The sequence below is a fragment of the Thamnophis elegans genome, chromosome 1 (assembly GCF_009769535.1).
Source record: "Thamnophis elegans isolate rThaEle1 chromosome 1, rThaEle1.pri, whole genome shotgun sequence".
In the NCBI taxonomy this organism is placed as follows: Eukaryota; Metazoa; Chordata; class Lepidosauria; order Squamata; family Colubridae; genus Thamnophis; species Thamnophis elegans.
The window spans coordinates 111110533-111131778 of NC_045541.1; the positions used below are offsets into that span (position 1 = coordinate 111110533).

Genomic DNA, 21246 nt, shown 5'->3' on the forward strand with positions numbered 1-21246 from the left:
TGCTTGGTCCACTTGGGAAGGCTGACAATCTCTAACATGAAAAAGTACAAATGGAGATCTTCCTGCTTTTAAAGAGACAGATTTAGACTTCAGAATCTATTTATAGCAAATAGGAAAAAGTCTGTACAGATCTTTCAAAGTTTCTTTAACTTTAGGTTTCAAAAGACACTGCATATTGTTAGATTTAAAAGTTACTGACCTCAGTCCACTCAGCTCAGCATTTAAAAATATGTGTGAACAAAATACTGTTCCAATTTTTTTGTAATCTTAAGACTTCAAATAAATTTATACGAACTTTTTCCCCTGGGTTGGGTTTTTTTTGTACTCTAGGAGTACTTAATATTAGAATAATTCAATAACAAAGGAGGCTCTTGAACATTTATATCTTCACGTTTTTGAAGCACTTTGGATCACTGGGGAGAAGCATGTATTATAATTTACCTGTAACATAAGAAATTAAATTGATGACACTGAGCCCTGAGAGGAGAAAAAGAACAAGATCAATTGATGTTAAGGTTTCTTTTTAAATAAAAACACAGAAAAACATGAAATGATTAATATTTCCAAAATAAGGCTAAGTAATTTCTCAGTTGTAATTTATAAGGCAGGTTTTGGTTACTGGATATAGTATAGCCTAACTGGAATTGGGGGGGGGGGATGCCTGAACATTTTAATATTATTGGCTACATTAGACATATGATTAGATATTTTTCAATTTTTCCCCTTTAACTTTCTATATAGTGTCTGTCAACATTTCTCTTTAACGTTGCATATTGCTTGTGTTAGTTATGTTTGTTGTTTCTTTCTTGCATTGCATTTTTTTTTGTATTTATGGAATAAGCCATGTGAGTTGAAAATATTGTGGTGCGTTATCCTAAATTTAAAGGGAAGAAAAGGAGTAAGATGAAGATGAGAAAAGGAAGATAATAAATTCATTAAGTAGAATTATTTTGCCAAACAAGCACCTAGATCCAAATAACTCATGAAAGAAATAGAGAAAGTATAACAGCTAAACTCAGAGAGCACCAAGGACTCCACATATCATTCATGGTATAACCAGCTAAATAATTTAATACAATTTTAAATTTTAATTTCAATTTTAAAATAGAAACCTAGATTTTTTTAAAAAAATATTTGGATGGATGGAAAGAGACTGAGATAGATAGATAGACAGACAGACAGACAGACAGACAGACTGACTTAGATATACACACAGACCAAATTAAAAATATTTCCATAAAATATAATAAGTAAGTAAGATGCTTATAGATACAAAAAACATCTTATGAGGGAAATGTTTAAAAGCGTTTGTAAAACAAAAAATAAGAACCCCTTAAAAACATACTTTAATTACCAAAGCAGAATTCAGTAATCTGGAATTTGAGTAAAAATTTCCACTATAGGTGACAATGTGTTCTGTATATTTTCATAATATATATTTTTATGTAGGGAGATAGATTCAACTATGTTAATTAAATTAGGATAAGAGTCAAATATGCAAATTTCTTGACTGTATCTCATATTACCATTAATAAACTAAATAGAACTAATTACAGAGCAGAACTGTCACTTTATCTCTTAATTGACTTGGTAATAATATTACATCTTCTGCTTAATTATATTGTTTGCAGTCCTATGTATTTTCCTAATTTGTTTATTTTAAATATTTTATGTTCCATGTTTGTTATTGTTTTCTAGGCAGCTGGTTGTAACCATTAATAAATTTATGCAAATATAAAACGATTTTTAAAGTCATAGATGACTAAGATTCCCAGTAAATGATAAAGTAAATACTTTAAGTGCTATTGGTTCAGAAGGGATCAGATACTATTAATAAGTTGCATGGTGTCACCAAGGGGTACAGTATCCTGGCAACCAGGCTCAGAAAATGCTAGATATTTTCATCCTGAGGCCTAAGGGTATCTATGTATCTCTACCCTCCAAAGCTCTGAAATTGGCAACCAGAAAGAAACACTTTTAGGTAATAGTGATTATCAATGGAAATATCAGCAAATTTAGTTAAAAATATCTTACTTCATGTTTTTTTAAGAAAAACATTTTCAATCCTGTTTTCAGATTAATTTATCATTTTTAAATGTGTGGGATATTCTGCTATAAAAATCCTCTAAGGCTAAGCTGTTTAGAAATTTATGAAACGGTCTAAGAGCTCTCTCTCTTTCCCTCTTTCTTTTTTAATGCTACCATTCCAAACAATTAAAAAGTTGCTGCTGCTTTTACATAAAGCGGAGTTGGAAGTTATTGCTTCTTAGACAAAGCCGATTTTCCTTTTCTATCAATTAAAATCAATCTTGGCTAAAATTGCCAATCAAGTTATCCAATCAATCATGAGGTTTTCTGCCTGATTTTTAGGCCTCCTGGTAGATTGCTAAGTTAATTAAAGAAAGATGTGTTTTGAGAAAGAACAGAGAACAACAGATTTTAATTATTTATTACTTCAGTGTATATTTTCCCACCTATTAGGTAATGTATTCCACATTATAACTAGTTAAACGGATTAATTCTAAAATGCTAACTGAAAAGAAAGTTTCTGACTTCTTTTCTGAAGAAAAAAGAGAGGGAGGGGAGAACTAATTTCAGCTCTAAAAAGGTTTTAAGCTATATTGAGGTATGGAAGCATTTTATTTTCTGAATTATGTACATAATTTCAAATAGATTTAATTTCAATTTATTTTCATGCTTAGATTCCAGATTCCATCATATCTCGTGGTGTTCAGGTGCTCCCACGAGACACAGCCTCACTTAGCACTACCCCTTCAGAATCCCCTCGTGCCCAAGCTACTTCTCGTCTCTCTACTGCTTCCTGTCCCACACCAAAAGTAAGTACAGCAGCTTGCCTGCATTCAGAAGTGGGAACTGTCTTGATAAATGTTTTCTGCTGCTAAAAGGTAGTTCGCATGGAAGATTTTATATTGTTGAGAATCATCAAAAAGGTGAAGATAGTGCTATATTGTATATACACGTGTGTGTGTGTGTGTGTGTGTGTGTGTAAAAGTTTATATATTTACATTACTGGTGTTTATTTCCTTTAAGCTTGCCAATTTTCATACCTATTTTTAAAGATATATTTTAAAGTGCTTTCTTTTCTTATTGCAGTATGAACCATGAGGCTGTGAATTTCTTGCAGGGCTCTATTAATCCATAAAATTGCTCTTGAAAAAGAGAACTAAGGAAATAATTTATTTTTGTAAACACATTTATACCCAAGATCTGGCATTTTCTGCCTCACTGTCCTATTAATGTACAGGTAGTCATCAACCAACACCACAATTAGGACTGGAATTTTGGTCACTAAGCAATATGGTCATTAAGCAAGTTATCTCATGACCTGACTCAGTTTTACAACCATTTTACCACAGTTGTTAAGTGAGTTACAGAGTCATTAAGCTTTTCCCATTGATTTTCTTGTCAAAAGCTGGCTGGAAGATCCCAAACAATGATCATGTGACCATAAGGACACTACAACTGTCATAAATGTGTGCCTGTTGCCAAGTGCCCAAATAGTGATCACATGAACCCAGGAGTGATACGATGGTTGTAACTTTGAGAACAGATCATAAGTCACATTTTTCAGCATTGTTATAACGCCAAAACATCATTAAATGAATGGCCATTAGTCGAAGACTACCTGTATTTCAAGCATTTTCAAGACAACAGTTTTGCCCCAACTTGGATACTTGCTGCCTCCTCTTTGGAAACTCTAAATTATATGGGAAGTTTTAATGCCAGCCTATGAAATGACACGTTTGTGCTTTAGATATTATTTCACATGGATTGTTCAGGACTTTTGCAGGTGATCTAATGCACTTGGCATAATACAGTATATCCACAGCAAATTTGGACAAATGGCAAATCTAGTGAAATATATAGCTTCTCTTGGAACATGAATTCTCTTCTGTTTGCTCTTTTATATGAAAAGGCTTTATTTCTGGCATTTTAATACTAGCATATTTAACAGAAAACAGAATAAATCTAATGAAATGTTTCCTGGTTCATGGTTCTTTGAAATTACAAATCTCTGGTGATTATTATTTATTTATTTCTGCAAGCCGTATTAAGGTATGTCAAGCTATTAATTTATATTTTTTCAATGTTATGATGCATTTCATATGTTGGATAATACATATATTCCTGAATAGCAAAAGTAGGCTTGATATAGAAATGTGTTAAAACTTTTAATTGATCCTTTAGAGCTTTGTATTGTTTTTCTTGTTAGTTTTGAGATTATCCATTTTTCTTTTCAAAATTAATTAAGACCAATTACAAGATAATGGTATAATAAACCCTCAGTTTAATGGTTATTCAGAATCAAATATTTGTTGAATCCATAAATTTTCATCAACTTCATCTGGTTCAGTTCTTCAATTCGCATTGTTACCATATTATATAGATGACATAAATAGATGCAAATAACCTAATCAATATTATTTGTCTGGACAACTTCAAGTACAATGGCTTTTGACATTTTTTCCAAGTGATTTTCTAGAGGGAAATTTTGTATCTGAAGTCCTCTAAACAAAAAATCCATTAAAATGAGGATTTATCTATGTCTGGAAATGTACTAAGTTTGGATGAACGAAATAAATAAAAATTGTAGACTTTTTGAGGTCTGTGCCTTAATTTCTCTTTTTTATAAAAGTAGATGTTGCACATTTATTTTTGAATTTGAAATAGTAGTTATTTTGAAATTGGATATTGTACAGGGCATGTACACTCAAATAAAATGGATATCTATGCTCTGCAACCTAATATGAAAAAATCTATACTATTTTTTCTTCAAGGAATACAAATTATTAAATTATATAAATTATATAAATGAGCTAAAATGTAATGATTGAATTCTTTGCAACCACACTTTTATACATACTTTATTGGAATATGATTTCCCATGACATAGTCAAATATATTTTAAATTAGATTGAATGTCAATTACAAACTTTTAAATAGTTTAGTTTGCTGTAAAATTGCTTGTCCTCCAACCCAGATTATGTATTGGGGATTCTTTTTTTAGGTGGCTTTGTGCAAGCCCTGGAGAAAGTGTTCCAATGTGAATAAAGAGCAAAGAGAGGAAGCAAAATGTGGCTTTCTCCCTCCTCATTTAAAAACCCACTTGACAGAGTTTCCCTGTTCCTGATTTTCCTGATAGTTTGATCTTTGTGGGTTTTAAATGCTCTTGCCCTAGATTGATAGGTTAAATTTTTGAAAAATTCTTTCAATGTCCCAATCTCATTCACTACTCATGCACCTTATACTGAGTTAATCCAATAAACATATTATATCTCTGTTTCAGAATGTGAAAATGTTTTCAATTCACTTTATCATATGCCTTCTTTAAAATGATAAATGTACTATAACCTTTCTGACGGTCACATATTTCTCAATGACCTACTGAAGAGTAAAAATTTGATTTGGGTATCCCTGGCATAAAGTTGTGATGCACTTCCAAATTTTAATAATGATTCTTACTCATACACTTTCACGCAAAATTTTGCTAAACAGACAGTTTTGTTTCCTATCTCTTTGCATAGAGCAACATTAATGGCACCCCCCCATATGCATTATACAGTAATTCTCCTTTCACCTTTTTTACAGCAATAATTCATTTAAATGACATTTTTCTCATAATAGCCTTTTTCAGTTGATCTTCCTACAAGCCTTCATACTTCCAATTAGCATAACCTCACACACTTGTGTGGCACTTTATACCATATTTCTTTTTGTTCTTTTCCAAATCAGTTTCCATATCATCTTTCTTATGGCCACTTTGTTTTCATTCTGTTGGAAGCTTACATTAATATATTTTGCAATACTTTTCATTTAGGACTTTTTTTTTCTCCAGTTCTATTCTCACTCTAGTTTTTTTCACCTCTTTTTCTTTCCTTCCTTGTTCATTTTTTTCCTCACATCCACACTTGTCATTATCCCAAAAAGGGTCTGCCCCACATTCAGAACCTCTTGTCAGCCTGTTATCTTTCACCTCTCTGCCTTTCATCATAGTCAAACCAGTCACACTTCTATATTCATTTTATGCTTAAGCCGTGTATTTAGAGCTGTCCTTTTTTCTAAGCAAATTCATGCCAGTCATCATTCTCATTCATTCTTCTGGCTCTGAAGGGCTCAATCACTTCTTCTGTACTCTGTCATCTCATTCTCACTATCACCTTTGTAATCTATTAGAATAATTCTTTTTTCCATACAGTTTTTCCCCCAAAAATTCAATTCTTATTCTTTCTGGAACATAATATGGAACTATCACTAACATAAGAATTTCTGTTTGACTTCATGCTTTTTGACCTTTTATTTTCCAATTAAATTTGTATTTTCACTTCTGCCTACATATTAACTTTATTTGAAAGTTCAAACTTTCATTCATATATGTTACCTTCTTCAGCATTATCTTGGATTTACACCCTGCCTTCATTTTATTTCATTTCATTTCATTAATTCGTGTTCTTTATCACATACTCTTATATCCCAAATCATAATCTTTCACACACCATAGTCATTTCAAAATCAGCTCATGAATGCCATTTACAGCTGTGGTGAACTGGGGCTTTCACAAGTCTCAGTTCACTGCATGTATCTTCCTAATTAATCACAAGGTCCTAGCTTTTTGTGAAATGTTTTGTGCATTGTTAGACTAAAATTTGGTTGCATTTCTGACATACTAGCTCAAATTTGCCCAATATGAGCAGTGTTGTGTCCTTACTATTATCAGGGAATGCCACATGTCAAGTCATCGAAACAATTTAGATTGGGCTAAATAAAATACATTTAATTTGCTTAACTAGCTACTAACAATACTAATATTTATTTTTGCTAATTATTATTGAGCTAAAGTATTGAATATTTTTTGAAATTCTTTCTAACTTATTATATTTCTTTTTTCCCATTCATTAGTAACTCATAAAAATATTAAATGATTTAAAACTCCAAGTAGATATATTAAAAAACCCTCCTGTCACTGAAAGTTAAAAATAAGATTAGGATAAATTTCCAATTCCTTCAAATGAATTTGTAGGACGTCATTGTTCCCTTTATGACACTAAATTTTACACAATTCCCCAAAAGTAAAGTAGACAAAAAATAAATTATAAATAGAGACAAATTTCATGCAGAGTCCAGCTTCCAACACTTCTAATATCAGGTTATCAGCTTTATCTGAAACCAAGTGTTCTCCCAATAAGTGTTGTGTACATACCTGTCTGAAGCCACAGTTCAAAAATAGATCACACAAAAACATCACATTATTAACTGCAATTAATAAAATCTGACATACCATGTGTACCATTAATTTATCCCTTCATCTACATTTGCCAACCATTCTGACTCATAAGCCATAATATCCTACAAAACCTACACATTCATTGACATTCCTTTGTCTCCTTCCAAAAAAAACAACATCAAAAAAGGGGGGGAGGTGACAGAAGCTGAATGAGTACAAAAATAGTTGTATTGGAAAAGAATGTTCTTGGTTTTGTTATACAAATTTTAGATTTAGTGCATCTGGAAAAATAGTTTACAGCAATAAAAGTCATTATGACTAAGCTTTTATCTTCAGTGTTAAACATTTTATTAATCTAGCCAAAGGGGTATTTAGTTTCCAAAGGTTTGAATTTTTCATAGTGTTGCTATTCTAACTAGGTATAAAATGAAAAATTGAGCATTCTGATATGTGAGCTCAGCAAATTGAAAACCCGTTGTTTTTTCTTCTCTTTATATTTGATCAGTTGATTCATGTAGTAAACTTGTCAGAATTGATACTTTACATATATGCTTTTTTGCTTTTACTAATTCCATATCCTATCTACATTGTTTGGGAAATTATTTTTACCTTGCTAGTGATTTATTAAAAGTTTATTTTTAATAAAATCTAATATACAGTTGTAAAGTCAAGTATGGCAAATATTCATAAAATTAATTAAAAGTGCCAATAGTTAGTTGAAAAAAACTTTTGAAATATACAAACGGATGAAAGATGTAGCCATAGAAAATAATAAATAATAATAATGTGAAATGAAGAATCTAAATGCTCTGGGACTTTAGAATTTAACCAAATAAGTATCCTCCACATAACATCAAGAATTAATCTTTAATAAGAAAGACAAAAAAGTCTGCATAGTGGATGTTGCAGAATCTGAAGAGTAAAAGAGAGAAGAACTACAGAAAATTACAAAATACAAAAATCTGCAAATAGAAGTAGAACATCTGTGGCAAAAAAAAGAGGCAAAGTTAATACCAATAATATACGTGCAATTCCCAAACATCTGGAGCACCACTTTAATACTTTCAGCATTGACAAAATCATAATTGGCCAATTGCAAAGTTGGTTTACTTGAAACAGATTACATCCTATGATGATACTTCTAACACCATCAAACAATAACATTTGCCTATTCCAGATCTTTGAGAAGAACTCGATATGTGGATTAAAATGCAAAATCCAATCTAAACATCTGATTCTGTGACCCAACATACTAATAATGATCTTGTCTGTACTACGGCAAAGTATATCAATAAAATCTCATACTTGCTTTAGATGGATGCTCTAATGATTTTTGGAAAATCAGAAGTCAAAATCCATTGTCAAATATCTTAGGAATTTTTAGCATAGATAGAGCACTGGAATTTGACTTAGAGAAATGTGCTACAGTAGCAGTCATGAAATTGAACAGTAATGGAACTGAAATGGAATGGAATTGAAATGCCAAATAGTCAAATTATCAGGAGCTATCAAGATGAAACCTTTTATCTGGGCGTTTAATAGTTGGATAACATCTAGCATGGGTAGGTTAAAAATGTGATTACTAAAGAAATATATCCAAGTAAAAAAGTAAGAAAAATAAGAAAAGTACTAAAGACAAAATTGAATGGTGGAAACACCATCAAAGCCATTAATACACAGGCCATACCTGTGATTCAGTAAACACTGCTGGAATTATCGACTGGACAAAGGCTGAACTGAACAATCAGGACTGAAAAAATAAGAAAATGACTATTAATGACTATTCACTACAGGTATTCCTTGACTTACAACATTTCATTTAGTGATCATTTAGAGTTACAACGGCACTGAAAAATTGACATACGATTATTTTTCACATTTAAGACCATTGCAGCATCCTCATGGTCACATGATCAAAACTCAAACACTTATGACAACTGCAGTGTACCAGGGTCATGTGATCTCCTTTTGCAACCATCTGACAAACAAAATCAATGGGAAAGCCAGATTCACTTAACAACAGTGTTACTAATTTAACAACTGCACTGATTCACTTAACAACTGTTAAGGTCTCTTAAGCAAGAAAGGTCATAAAATAGGGCAAAATGTACTTAACAAATGTTTCATTTAGCAACAGACATGCTTGGCTCAATTGTGATGATAAGTTGAGGACTACTTGTATGTTTTACATTCCTGCTCTGTAGAAACAAACTGTTGAAGAAAAAAAGCACGTATTGGCTGATTATGTAAAATAATCAATCAAAATACAAGCATTGATGTATCAAAACATGAATATTTAAATAATATAAAATCATTAACAGAATGTTGGCAAGGAAAATGACTGTGCAATCAATTTCTACAAAAGATTTAGGGTAGGTAAATAAAGATAAAATCTAGCAATGGCTTACAACTAGAACATTAAAAAAAAGTTTGATTTTGGCTGCTCAAGAGCACACTATTTGAACTAATGGAATCAAGGTCAGAATTAAAAAATCATCAGATAATTCAAAATCAAACTGTGGAAAGAAATAAAAGAAACAATAAGTAAAATACTTACCTCATGCAGGAAGATTGCACAAGTTGATTATAAACAGTGACCTGACAGTCACCAAAAGGATTCACTAGAACACCTGTAAAAAATAACATGTTCCAGTAATGAAAAATTGCTGGGAATACATAGTTGAAAAAGTAGTTGAAAAAGAGCAGGTAAAAATATTGTGAGAATATAAACTGATAGTCTTGGCTCATAACATACCAGATTTGGCTGTGGTTGAAAAGAAGAAGTTGTGGATAATTGATGTGGCAATATTAGGGGACAGTAGAATAGAAGATAAAATATGAGAAATTCATAAAATACAAATATCTGAAAATTGAAGTTAAACCACCTCTGGTTTATGGCATAAACCATAAGTCAAACTCAAGGCCCAGGGGCCAGATTCAGCCTACAGGACGCTTACATATGGCCCTCAGGGCTGCCCTGGAAACAGCAAAGGACAAGCCCATGGTAGCTCTGCCAGCGAAAATGGAGCTGGGAAGGGCCGCAGACTCCGTTTTCGCTGGCAGAGGGTTGCAGAAGGGCGTCACAGCTGAAAACGGTGCTCGGGAGTCCATTTTCTCTGGCAAAGCACTCGGACCCACAGGCACCCCCGACAGGAGTGATAATGATCTGGCCACACCCACCCTGGCCACACCCACTCCATCCCCCGGAGGTCAAACACAACCCTGATACAGCCCTTAATGAAATTGAGTTTGACACCCCTGGCATAAACCAAATGAGGTTGTTCCTGTCGCGCTGTATATCATACCAAAATAATCTTGGATGGTATTTAAATTGCTCAGAATTGTCATCGATAATCATTGTAGTCATATGACATTGCACTTTTTGATTAGATTGTTTACCAAAGGCAATCAAAGTCCCAATTACCTCTGTTGCCCAAGGACTACTTGTACCTCAAATAGAAACATAGTTGAAAAAGGACACTTGAAATGCAAAACTTACATATTTATTCATATAAGCTGCTTCCAAACCTATATTTAGCATAGAACGATAGTGTTGTGGTATCCAAGTTCTTTTATATATTTCTAGAAGGTCCAGATAATATGTGGTGCTAATTTGGCCTTTTTCTGGATTTCAGAATCTGACACCTATCCATATTTTTGTAAATTATTAGATATTCTACTTTGGCCTCTTATCTTCCAAACACCACAGAAGAGTTTCATTGACTCTGTGCTATTGGTGGAAGAAGAATACTTTTCTAATCATTTTTGTTGTTTTTCCATGTTCTTAAAATGCCTCTAAACCTCCTAAAACATCCTAAAAATACAATGCTAACTTACTTGCCTTCAGGTTAATTCCAGCTGTAGAAGAATAATTATTCAATTCTGTGCCACCTGCACCCATTTTACAGTTACGTTGTTTCCCTTTTTAACTGTTTCCAGCTTATGACTTTCCTTTTGAGCCTTCATGCTGCTCATAGGCTATTTAGTATGTTTTAAGAAAAGTACAAATTAAAGCTCGGGGTGTGAAATGTGTGAATATTATTGTGTATCTTGAAAAGAAATGTTCTACTTTCATGTATTTTTTAGAGATGGGGAATGGGAGAGTTCTGAAAATGTTCATCAGCAAAACAGAAACTATTGATTGACTTGGCAACTATATTCAACTGCTTCTATGGCAGTTAAATTGTTCAATATGGCAAAATTAAGAGTCCCAGCTCAGATTTGCATTTAGAAATTTATTGAGTCTTAACAGAATATATATTTCAATAAATATTTATATATTTATTGCAAATACTGATCCAATATACATACACTGGGGTAGCAAAACAATTATTCCTTATGATGGCAAAACATAGATATGATGCTTACTCACTTGGTATTGCTAAAATAATTATGTGCTTATTTTTGACAAAAAAGGAAAATTAAAAATCCATCCTAGCATTACTTTTTGATAAACTCTCACCAATAACAATCATAAAATATTTCTGTCATAAAAGACTTTGGAGAGGTTATAAAATCTTTCCATTTTGGAATTGTGAAATCATTTTCAAATGTTCAATTATTAATTCAGTATATTGAATGTTGCATTTTTGAATTTAATCTTTTTATTGTATTCATTGAATCTAAATACAATTAAGCATGGGATAAATGTAAACATTTATTTTTAAATCATTTTAAAATACTCTTCGTATCTCTCTATGTATGCAGAGAATATCATTTTTTATAACATTGATTACAAAACAGTATTGTCTTGTACACATAATTACAGTGTTTCATTTTATGATTAGGTGTTTTTAAGTATAAAAGAGTATTGGTATTTTAATAATTATTTCTCTGAATAGTCTTTTTAAGTCACATTAAAATATGTTAACCTGGAATAAGAGACAATAATCTCTAATTGATTTCTGAAATTACATGGCATATATTCCATACATATTGCTTTATCTAATTTCTTACATAATTTCCTTTAACTATAGGTTTTTAAAAATTCTGTACTAATTCAGAAATACAAATATGTATGAATTATAATAATATATATTCCCTTATAATTTATCTTAATTTGTATTTGCTTCAATCATAATTAAATAAAATTTCTCCAGATGTTATTAGTTATTTATGAAAAGCAAAGCTGTTAAGATTTTTTTTTACCTTTTAATAATTATATTAAGTTTATCAAGATATAAAATACCAGAGAAAATGAAAGGAAAAGGGAAGAAAAGGAAAGAAAAGAAGTATAGGGTTAAAAAAAAAGGGGGGGGGAGAAAAACACTGACTTCCAGCTCTTTTTAGTGCAGTAGAATAAGATAGCAACATTATGACCTCAACCTTTTACTTTTACATACTTAATACTATATGTACTAGCCATTTCTATAATAACAAAAACTATCAGTGTTTTTATTGTTCTGAAATTATAATGATATTATAATATTTAGTGAGATAATAATGAAAACAAACTTACTATATACAGAATAGTTTATTTGAGAAATACTAAATTTTGGACTTAGTGTATCAAATTCTGTATTAATATTTGTTGCTGTCCTTACGGAAGCTGACTTGAATAATTTGTTGTTATCTTCCAAGATGAATAGAACAGCTATATTGCATTCATCTCACTAATTAAAATTATTTCTTGCAGTTTTAAAATCTTGGTTTTGTATGTTGTGAAGCTTTCATAATGAACACTCTTGTTCAAAGGAGCAGGATGTTCCAAAGGGCAGGAGCCACAGTAGAAAATATCCTTCTCCTGGATCCAATCAACCGAAATTCTACAATACAATACAATAGCAGAGTTGGAAGGGACCTTGGAGGTCTTCTAGTCTAACCCCCAGCCTAGGCAGGAACCCTACATCATTTCATACAAATGGCTATCCAACATCTTCTTAAAGACTTCCAGTGTTGGGGTTTTCACAATTTCTGGAAGCAAGCTGATCCACTGATTAATTGTTCTAACTGTCAGGAAATTTCTCCTCAGTTCTAAGTTGCTTCTCTCCTTGATTAGTTTCTACCCATTGCTTCTTGTTCTGCCCTCAGGTGCTTTGGAGACTAGTTTGACTCCCTCTTCTTTGTGGTAACCCCTGAGATATTGGAACACTGCTATCATGTCTCCCCTACTCCTTCTTTTCATTAAACTAGACATACCCATTTCCTGCAACTGTTCCTCATATGTTTTAGCCTCCAGTCCCCTAACCATCTTTGTTGCTCTTCTCTGCACTCCTTCTGAAGTCTCAACATCGTTTTTATATTGTGGTGACCAAAACTGGATGCAGTATTCCAAGTGTGGCCTTACCAAGGCATTATAAAGTGGTATTAACACTTCACATGATCTTGATTCTATCCCTCTGTTTATGCAGCCTAGAATTTTGTTGGCTTTTTTGGCACGTGCTGCACACTGCTGGCTCATATTTAAATGATTGTCCACTAGGACTCCAAGATCCCTCTCACAGTTACTACTATTGAGCAAGGAACCACCTACACTGTACCTGTGCATTTTGTTTTTCTTCCCTAAATGTAGAACCTTACTTTTTTCACCATTAAATTTCATTTTGTTAGATAGTGCCCAATGTTTCAAGTGTCTCAAGATCTTTCTGTATCTTAAGCATATCTTCTGGAATGTTGGCTATTCCTGCTATCTTGGTGTCATCTGCAAATTTGATGAGTTCCCCATTTATCCCCTCATCCAAGTCAATGATGAAGATGTTGAAGAGTACTGGGCCTAAAATAGAGCCTTGGGGTACTCCACTGCATACTTCCCTCCATGTAGATGCAGTTCCATTGAGGACTACACGTTGAGTGTGGTTGATCAGCCAGTTACAAATCCATCTGGTGGTGATGCTGTCTAACCCACATTTTTCTACTTTATCTAGTAGTAGGTTATGGCCTATTTTATCAAATGCCTTGCTGAAGTCCAAATAAATTATATCGACGGCATTCCTCTGGTCCACTAATTTTGTCACTTTGTCAAAGAATGCAATAAGATTAGTCTGGCATATTCTGTTTTTGACAAACCCATGTTGGCTTTTGGCTATTATTTTGTTTACTTCCAGGTGTTTGCTAATTCGTTGCTTAATTATCTTTTCCAGAATCTTCCCTGGTATTGAGGTCAAGCTGATAGGTCTATAGTTTCCTAGATCTATTTCCCCCCCCTTTTTTGAAGATGGGAACCACATCAGCTTTTTTCCAGTCCTCTGGCAGTTCCCCGGTGCTCCAGGATCTCTAAAAGATATAGTTCAGTGGTTCTGAGATCTCATCTGCCAGTTCCTCCAGAACCCTGATGTGTAATCCATCTGGTCCTGGTGATTTGAACTTGTCTAGGGTAGACAGGCGCTCACTTACCATTTTCTTCCCTATTTCAACTTGTGTTTCTAATCTGATTTTTGTGGTGCTGTTTTTGGTAGGTTGGACTGTTTTTTCCCTTTGTGTAAAGACAGATGCAAAAAATGAGTAAAATAGTTTTGCTTTCTCCCTGTTGCTTGTCATTTTCTTGCCACTTTCTCCCAGCAATGGACCAATTGTTTCCTTGACTTTTTTCTTGTTTTTAACATGTTGGAAGAAGCTTTTTTTGTTATTTTTTTTACTTTTGTGGCAAGCTTTTCTTCATTGTGAGCCTTAGCTTTTCTCACTTTGACCAACAGTGTCTGCAGTATGCTCCTTCTGCTGGCATGAGGGAGATAGTTCCTTAGATAGCCTGCTATGGTATTTAAATGTGATAACCAATACCTTGAATTGCACCCAGAAACAAACTTTCAGCCACTGCAGCTTTTGGAACATAGCGTAACATTCAACATCTATGAAATTAGACACCATAAAATTAAATAATATATAGGTGGAAGAGCCTGCAGTTTTCTTGGCAAGACTTTTCACAAATAATTTGCCATTGCCTCCATTTTAGGGCTGGAAAAAGTGACTGGCCCAAGGCCACCTAGCTGACTTTGTTCCCAGGGACTAGTAGAACTCAAGAGGATGCCAGTTTCTATCCTGATGCTTTAACACTATAAAACATGTACTTTGGAAAAATCCATAATTAATCAAATCCCATCACTGCTGACCTTTTCCCAAACTCTTAGATTCTGCAGCCAAACTGTTCTTTAATCAGAAAGAAAGGAGATAGATGATATCCAGTTTAAGTTTCCTAAAGAATGTACTATCATTAATAGATGTTATAATATTTTCCTATTTCCCTATCAGCCTTATTTTGCAGTTATCTTTTCTTCATATTTTGCTCCATCAGCCATTCCCCAATACTTAGCTTCTTTTTTTCTTTTGGCTCATCCAATCTGTTGTCTTGCAGAGAGAGAATACAAATACTAAGCTTCATTTATGTTTTACTACTCAAAGTATAGAAAGAGGTAGCACCTTGCAGAGGAATCATCCATAATTTACCCTCAAACTCCCAGTGGACCTCCAAAAGCTTTCTCCTCCAACTTCCGATTGGACTTCCAGTGATATCGGAAGCCTGGTGTGCGAGCTCAGCAGCCAGCTCCAAACTCTCCCTGTCAGAGGGTTCGAATTTGGACCATAGCCACTCCGGAGGGGAGGCGAAGCAAAGGGGGACTGCCTAACAGATAGAGGGGTGCCGCATCTCCCCTCCCTGACTTGGAAAGCACCCTCAGCAGACAATGAGGAGCAGCAGCAGCAAACATGGCTGCCATGAAGCTAAAGATGACCAGAATACCCAAGACGGAGCAGAAGTAGAGAAAGTAAGTGGCTTGTGAACTGGGCAAAAGAATAATTTCTCTTGAAAGTATCTCCAAGAAATACAAAGGGGAAGCATAATTGAAGTATTTGCTAACAGCAGAATAAGTGCATTTTTAAAAAAAGGCATAATATGTAAGAAGAGAAACTTGTCAAATAAAACTAAGTCTAAAAATTGAACTCTCAAAGTGAAGAGGTGACATTGAAAAGGTATTTTTATTAAAAAGAAATACTGGAATCTGATCTGAAATTTGTTTTTATTTTATTACTATTACATTTTATTACCAATTAATTGAATTTTCAATCTAAAATAATTAAAAATGGATTATTAGCATTACGCAGAGAGGCAATATGAAGCTAAACATGAGCACCATCTGCTGCTAAGAGGAGGACTGTGCAACCTTGGGAATTTTTATCTTTGTTGGATTATAAGGATTTACCTCAAATTGACTTTAAACTCTAAAATTACAATACTGTTGAGCAAATAAAAGGGATTGGAAAAGACATGGATAACCCCCTGGATTTTTCTTTTAAAATTGGATTGACTAAAATGGAAATCAGTGGAGATAATGATATGGAGCTGTCATACCAAGACATTAAGGATTGCACAAAAGAACAGCGTAAGGAGGTGATGGAAATATCCAGCTCTATGGTTCGTATAGATCGAAAACTGGAAAAAATAATAGAAAGAATAACAACTCCTCAGGACAATGAAGAAAGAATGGAAGTACCTAAAAGAATGGAGGAGATAGCAGAATTGGGAAACAACAAGAAGATAACAACAAAAAGATATTAGTAAAATTGATGGTGAAAAGAGGATTAGAGTAGGAGAAAAATATTTTAGAAGATGTGAAAAGGCAATGGGAGAAACAGGAAGATAACTGGAAGAGAAAAAGAGGTTATAATAAGCAATTATAGAATAAAACAATGGGGGGAAAGGATGAGGGGATTGAAAATTAGAGGCCATAGTCAAAATACAGATCTAAAAGTAGATGGAATAAATGAACTAAAAGAAAAGGAAAGATCACGTCTTTGATTACTAGAATGACAAGGGAAGGTGGGGGGAAGAGGGCTAAAATAGAGGTAGAAAAATGAGGGGGGAAATAGCAAAAATTGAAATTAAGAGTCTATGAAGTATGGTAGAATTATGAGAAGGTTTAGGAATAAAAGGTGACAGTAGAAACTATGTGTTAGTAGAATAAAAAATGAAAATGAATTGTAATTATTAAAAATAATATTGTTATGACTAGATGTATTGAAGTGTATGAAACCCAGGAATCAAACCATTCACAAAATGAGATGTATAAGAATAAAAAACAAAAAACTTATATTAAAGCTTTCTCATCCAACGAAATAATAACAGCTTGAAACTTAAATAACACTATTATATTATTTAAAAGTCTAATATTATCAGGTCTTTGATATGTCCATGTAAAATGTGACTTAATTGGATGGACAATAATGGGAAGTGCAAACTCAACAGAGTTTTTAAACATGGTGTTAAATTTTAGCATAAATATATCAAGGCAGTAAGTGTAATTCTAACGGAACACCAGATCTTTTTCTAGATTAGTAAAAACTGTTACAAAGGTCTCATAGAATTATGGCAAGAGAATCCATTTTAAATGATATATACCCGATAAAGTGGGAAATAAATAAATAGACATGCTTTTATATTAGTCTACTGGAAATGTATTAGATATAATTGCGGTTAGTGCTTCTTGGAGCAAGATGAAAGAAGGTTAGAAAGCTTGTGTTACGACATCACTAAGGATCATGACTAGGTTATAGATAGATTGTCAAGGACAAAATTTATCTCAGTGATTGCTAAGAGTTGATAACAGCTTGATGGCACATAACCAATCTGAATGTCATACATTCGGTAAAAAGAAATCTGTTTATTTCTCTGACCATTCAGCTATATAGATTAATATAAAACATTCATTGATAAATAAAAAGAAAAGATTTGTCATATTATATTTATAATAAAAATGTGTATTTATAATCTTACAAAAAAAGCACTACCAGTATAAAAATGTCATTTAAAAAATGGGACTATCCTATATTCTAAAAAACTCAATTGCAAAGTAAGCAAAAGCACACTATTAATAAGGACTAAGAGTTGCTATCACTCTGTTGAAAATGATATACTGTAATAATATAAGCATTCAAGAGATGTCAACAGTTGATGGACAGTAGAAAATATAGTCATCCCAGATTGTCAATAGAATCTTAAATATCTTGTATCTAATCTCATACAGGTAGTACTCATTCACTGCAATTGCGATTGGCAACTTTGTCACTAAGCATTATGTTCCTTAAGTGAAAAGTGACCATGCCAATTTATTACATCATTTCTGGCTGTAGTCATTAAGCGAATCACCTGGGTCAATAATGCAAGATCACATGACTGCAACTTGCAACTTCTTCCTAGCTTCTCCATTGCCTGTGAAAATTTGCAATGGCAATCACATGACACTGGGATGCTGCAACTATCGTAAATGTGTGCCAGTTGCCAAGCACCCAAATCACAATCATGTGACCATGGGGATGCTGCAATGGCATCAACTTTGAAGACCTGTAAGTCTTATTTTTCAGCACAGTTGTAATCTCAAATGGTGGTGAATAAGTGGTCAGTAAGCTAGAACTATCTATATTAGATTTTTATTTATCTCAGACAAAAAAAACCCTAAGATTATAGGTTCCTTTTCTTCATAAGAAAACATCCTATTTTATACATGTATTTTTGATCATCTAGAAGAGTCATTCAAGATTAATCATGTTTAATTTTGCTTTTCTCTCTAGTTTTGAGAAACTCCCAAGTCCTGTCAACAGTACTTGAGAGGAAAGAATATGTTTTGCTCTTTCAAAATTCAGTTGATAATCTTCTAGCCGGGTTAATATTCCCTGTTATAGATTTTCTCTAACAGATCAGACAACCATGTTAAGTTCATTCTATTAATCTATGAATAAACAAATTAAAATGGCAAGAATAAGATTCTAAGTCTACAAGACCTCATTAGCTTTTTCCAATGTTATGAATGTGTCAGAATCCCGTGTTTTTCTACTTGAGATTTCCTGTTCTGAACTGCATACATTTTAGTATTGACTGACATTTGAAAAGAAGCAATCGGGGCATTAATCATTCTTAGACCCTCATCCTCCCCGTGCCAACTCAATGAAACGGTGGACGTGATGAACCAGGGACTTGAAGCCGTTAGGGACTGGATGAGGGCTAACAAACTCGTGCTCAACCCAGATAAGACCGAGTGGCTGTTGTGTTTCCCTCCCGCCAATTTGGCAAATATTCCATCTCTCAGGCTTGGGGGTCAAACATTATACCCCTCAGACAGGGTCCGCAACTTGGGAGTCCTCCTGGACCCACAGCTGACTTTCGAACACCATTTGTCAGCTGTGACCAGGGGGGCATTTGCCCAGGTTCACCTGGTGCACCAGTTGCGCCCCTACCTGAACCGGGAGGCTCTCACAACAGTCACTCGTGCCCTTGTGACCTCTAGGCTGGAGTACTGCAATGTGCTCTACATGGGGCTGCCCTTGAGGAGTATTCGGCGACTTCAGCTAGTCCAGAATGCAGCCGCGCGAGCGATTGTGGGTGTACCTCGCTTCACCCACGTAACACCTATCCTCCGCGAGCTGCGCTGGCTACCTGTCGATCTCCGGATACGCTTCAAGGTGCTACTTGCCACCTATAAAGCCCTTCATGGTAGTGGATCTGGGTACTTGAGAGACCGCCTACTGCCGATCACCTCCACACGACCCATTAGATCTCATCATTTAGGCCTCCTCTGAGTTCCATTCGCTGGCCAATGCCAACTGGCCACCACGCGGAGGAGAGCCTTCTCGGTGGTAGCCCTGACCCAATGGAACGATCTCCCCGTGGAGCTTCGTACCCTCACCACCCTCCAGACCTTCCACACAGCCCTTAGAATCTGGCTATCCCGTCAGGCCTGGGGCTAAAGATTGTGACCCGCCCGAATGGTATGAATGTTGCGTTTTAATTATGTACTGTCTATATGTAAAAGTCTGTTTCCCCCCTTCCTTTTGATTGTGAGCCGCCCTGAGTCCCCCCAGGGAAAAGGGCGGCATACAAATAAACACAAATTCAAATTCAAATTCAAATCCATTGCCTTGGAGAGAAAGATGATGATTTTACTGCCATTTTCATCACTGATGATGCAACAGAGAAGGAAAAGAGTGGTTGAACTTTTTCTATTGTTTTCGGTCTTTTGGGTGGCATCTGGAATAAATTAGCAGCAAATGATCATAGCTAGCAAAACAATGGTAATCAATGGTTTACAACTCTAATAAACGAGACTAACCAGTTAACCGGATACAAAATGAAGGAGTGCTATGGTATGCAGAAGTAGATGTACATAAAATTTTATCTTAAAGGTAAGTAATTCTTACATTATTTTTCCTCTATCTGTCTTGTCCCTATGCCTTCACTGAGTTTCATGTTTTCATGTACATTTGTAGTGAGTAAAATTTTAAGTGTACAACTGTAGAAAATTATGAATACATTTTCTATCCCTAATTTAGGGAAATTCATCCTCTGCTTTCCAAATCATATTTTACGAAAGTACAAAGGCATACACGGTGGCAAATCTTAATATCTCTGATTCCATCTATCTAAATACAATATATGTAACACCTTAATTATGCCTTTAAATATATTTCTGGCTTAACCCGATGAAAAAAGTTGTCATGGTCCTCTTTATTTTCTATTTTAGATGGCAGACGCCATGTGCCTTTCATTCATTTGCAAGATCTGAGGCCCTGTAACTTGGTGTTATCAAAACGGTGGTGTGTTATTTCTTTTAACTTGACATACATCCAAATTAGTAATGGAAAATAGTACATTAATGGATCAATTTACTTTTGGAATACAATCTTCAGCCTTTTCATATTTTGAGGCTTCAGTGCAAATACCTATATATTTTATCTCTTTATCACAAGTGGACTTTTTTTTATTTAAAAACTGATATTCTTTCAATATGGGTCCCACTGTGTACATGTATAATTGTAGTGTATAGTTCTTTGTAAATAAATATTGAATTACACCCTTTCTATATTCTTTAATATAATTATCCTTGAACAAGAGAAATTAAGAAAGTAGTATTGAAATAAAACAATGAAGCTTTTCACTTCTGAATTTCTTTTTCATCTTATTACTTGCATATATCCATAGTCTATTAGTATGTAATCAAGATATACATGATTAAATACTTCAGTTTTATAAATGAGGAATTAAGGCACAGAAATACTAAATCAGAAAAAATCCTACATAAGTT

General features: G+C 34.0%; 1 protein-coding gene across 10 annotated transcripts in view; it reads left to right on the top strand.

The window, feature by feature from the left end:
• Positions 1–21246, top strand: part of GPHN (gephyrin) — a 231627-nt gene that overhangs the window by 148446 nt on the left and 61935 nt on the right. For all 10 annotated transcript variants that reach the window (XM_032227446.1, XM_032227414.1, XM_032227482.1 and 7 more), the window contains one exon: positions 2703–2837. In XM_032227446.1, coding sequence (XP_032083337.1) covers positions 2703–2837 — 135 coding nt within the window. The remainder of the gene's footprint in view (positions 1–2702; positions 2838–21246) is intronic.